Source organism: Austrofundulus limnaeus, unplaced genomic scaffold (assembly GCF_001266775.1).
Source record: "Austrofundulus limnaeus strain Quisiro unplaced genomic scaffold, Austrofundulus_limnaeus-1.0 Scaffold136, whole genome shotgun sequence".
NCBI lineage: Eukaryota > Metazoa > Chordata > Actinopteri > Cyprinodontiformes > Rivulidae > Austrofundulus > Austrofundulus limnaeus.
The window spans coordinates 865,423-868,585 of record NW_013952538.1 but is presented as its reverse complement, the minus strand read 5'-3'; the positions used below and the strand labels follow the sequence as shown (position 1 = coordinate 868,585).

At 40.6% G+C, this 3,163-nt stretch overlaps 1 protein-coding gene across 1 annotated transcript in view; it reads left to right on the top strand.

The window, feature by feature from the left end:
• Window positions 1–3,163, top strand: part of klc3 (kinesin light chain 3) — a gene marked incomplete at its 5' end in the record, with an annotated part of 10,182 nt that overhangs the window by 3,962 nt on the left and 3,057 nt on the right. The window contains 4 exon segments of the mRNA XM_014015935.1: window positions 1,100–1,175; window positions 1,299–1,444; window positions 1,523–1,605; window positions 2,884–2,971. Coding sequence (XP_013871389.1) covers window positions 1,100–1,175; window positions 1,299–1,444; window positions 1,523–1,605; window positions 2,884–2,971 — 393 coding nt within the window.

The following is a 3,163-nucleotide window of genomic DNA, read 5'->3' as shown; positions in this document are numbered from 1 at the left end:
TATCAGGTCAACAAAACATGGGCATAGTAACAATATTTTTATACTACATTTATCCATTTTAAATATACTAACTTCACTCCTTTGTAACAACTAAGGCAAAAACATAATTAATTCAGAAAATCTTTTCAGGACCCCACCTTGATGTTTCGGGACCCCAACTTTGGTTGGTTTACTCACTGCTGTAAGATATTCACACAAATTTCTCATCAAATGTAACAGAAAAACAGCTTTCTCTTCAACCTACTTGATCGATTTAAGCTTTTAGCCTGTAATTCTCTGACAAAACCAAATCTAAACTTGGTTTCCAGCAGTTTATCAAATTAAAATTTGTTTTTCTTTAATGGTTAGTTTCTAGTTTTACTGGTTGCAGGCTGATAAGATGTCTTCCTGTAAGAAAACTAATAATTTATTTTCAATGTTGTTCCCACTAATCTGCTAATAGCAGACCAAGCTTCTAATTTAGTGGCTTAGCTTTTGTGCTAACCAAACTGAAACTTCCCAAGTGTAAAACTTCTATTTTTACGCTGTTTATTCAGAATCAAATAAAAACTATCCCCTTTTACAAGCAATGCTAGGCACCATGGGATAGCTTGTAGCAACTTCAAACTAAGAGCGCCAAAAAGAAATAAAATGACATTTAACATTATTAACATAACAAATACAAAACTTGACTGTATAAAATATGGGAGAGGAAGTATTTGTTTGACTAAAAAATATTTATGAAAATACTAACTTGATCAAAGAAATGCTTTTATTCTGAAAGGGGTAAACTGGATGTATCACAAGACAGAGCTATAGCTCTTATTTGGATCGGCTGATTTGCTACAAATGATTTTGCCCACCTTCAAATTTAAACAATAGAAAATTGACAGCAGCAGTCATCTTAGCTGTTAGCATTAGCTTCAACCAATTTTTTAGCGGATTGGCGTTAGCGTAGCTAAGATTCTTGTTTATTGGATCAGTGGTTTGTTAGCATTAGCTTCAACTAATTTTTTAGCGGATTGGCGTTAGCGGAGCTAAGATTCTTATGGATCAGTGGTTTGTGAATCAAACTGTTTGGTTAGCTGTTCCCACTACTGATTGTTGTTGTTGTTTTCAGGATGACAGGAACTCCTCCTCCAACAAGGAGACTTTGGATGACCTGTTTCCTGCTGAGGATGAGGAGCAGTCACAGAGTAAGGTTCTGCTGAGCTTTGACACGTGGCTTTTGTTCATTTTAAGTTAAACAGAAAAAATGAAAATTGTTCAAACGTTTGACTTAATCTTTTATTTCTTGTATTAAAAAATGTATTTTTCAGTGTCCCAGCCTCACCACAGCAGCGCGGCGGCCGCGGCTCATCAGGGCGGGTACGAGATCCCCGCCCGCCTGCGAACGCTCCACAACCTGGTGATCCAGTACGCGTCTCAGGGTCGGTACGAGGTCGCCGTTCCCCTCTGCAAGCAGGTGAGTCGGGCTGCCACCTTGATCCGACCAACGTGAACCAAAACGCTCCGTTACCTGATAAGTCAAACCTTTCGACAGGCTCTGGAAGACCTGGAGAAGTCCTCTGGCCACACCCACCCTGACGTGGCCACCATGCTGAACATCCTGGCGCTGGTGTACAGGTGAGGAGGGTTGCCATGGCAACAGGGAGTTACACTAAACCACACTTGTTTTTCTTCTGTTACTTTAAGCTTTGAGTTAGCTTTTTGACATTTTATCTTTTAGCTAGTTTTTTGCTACAATTGTTGTGTTTAGTAGTTTTAACTCTTTTTCTTTTTAGCATTTAGCTAGTGTTCTGCTTGTTTTAGCTCGTTCTGCTTCTCAGCTTCTGTTTTGTTGTTTTAGCTAGCACTTTTCTTCGTTTAGCAAGTGCTCTGCTCTGTTTAGCTAGCACTCTGTTCCGTTTAGCTAGCACTCTGTTCTGTTTAGCTAGCACTCTGTTCTGTTTAGCTAGCACTCTGTTCCGTTTAGCTAGCACTCTGCTTTGTTTAGCCAGCGCTCTGCTTTGTTTAGCCAGCGCTCTGCTTTGTTTAGCTAGCANCCAGCGCTCTGCTTTGTTTAGCCAGCGCTCTGCTTTGTTTAGCTAGCACTCTGTTCCATTTAGCTAGCACTCTGTTCCGTTTAGCTAGCACTCTGTTCTGTTTAGCTAGCGCTCTGTTCTGTTTAGCTAGCTCTCTGTTCTGTTTAGCTAGTGCTCTGTTTTGTTTAGCTAGCACTCTGCTTTGTTTAGCTAGCACTCTGCTTTGTTTAGCTAGCGCTCTGCTTTGCTTAGCTAGCACTCTGTTCCATTTAGCTAGCACTCTGTTCTGTTTAGCTAGCACTCTGTTCTGTTTAGCTAGCGCTCTGCTTTGTTTAGCTAGCGCTCTGCTTTGTTTAGCTAGCACTCTGTTCCGTTTAGTTAGCACTCTGATCTTTAGCTAGCACTCTATTCTGTTTAGCTAGCACTCTGCTTTGCTTAGCTAGCGCTCTGCTTTGCTTAGCTTGCACTCTGCTTTGCTTAGCTAGCTCTCTGTTCAGTTTAGCTAGCACTCTGTTCTGTTTAGCTAGCGCTCTGCTTTGTTTAGCTAGCGCTCTGCTTTGTTTAGCTAGCATTCTGCTTCTTTTAGCTAAGGTTCTGCTTTTAGATTTGTTCTGCTTCTTTTAGGTTGCATTCTGCTTAAACCAGCATTGTTTTAGCTCGTGTTGTTTTTAGCTTGTGTTGTGCTTTTAGCTTGCCTTTCTGCTTGTCTGCTTCTTTTAACAGCTCACTTTCAGCTCCTTCCTGCAGCGCTCTGCGTTCTTCTGGTTAAAACAAAGTGGATCTAGTTTTTCTTGCTGAGCCGTTTTATTTTTTTTCTTTAAATTGTTTGAAGTCCTCACATCTCTGTTGATGTAATTTTTTTTGTTTGTTTTTAACTCAGAGATCAGAACAAATACAAAGAGGCAGCAAACCTGCTGAACGATGCCTTGGCCATCAGGGAGAAAACTCTGGGAGTTGACCATCCGGCTGTAAGTAGAGCTGCTGAAAATAAATCAGCTTAAAATCTTTAGAAACAGATTAAACCTGAGTTTGTCTTTATTGGACTTTATTCAGTATTCTGAGTGAAACATAAGGTGTGTGTGTGTGTGTGTGTGTGTGTGTGTGTGTGTGTGTGTGTGTGTGTGTGTGTGTGTGTGTGTGTGTGTGTGTGTGTGTGTGTG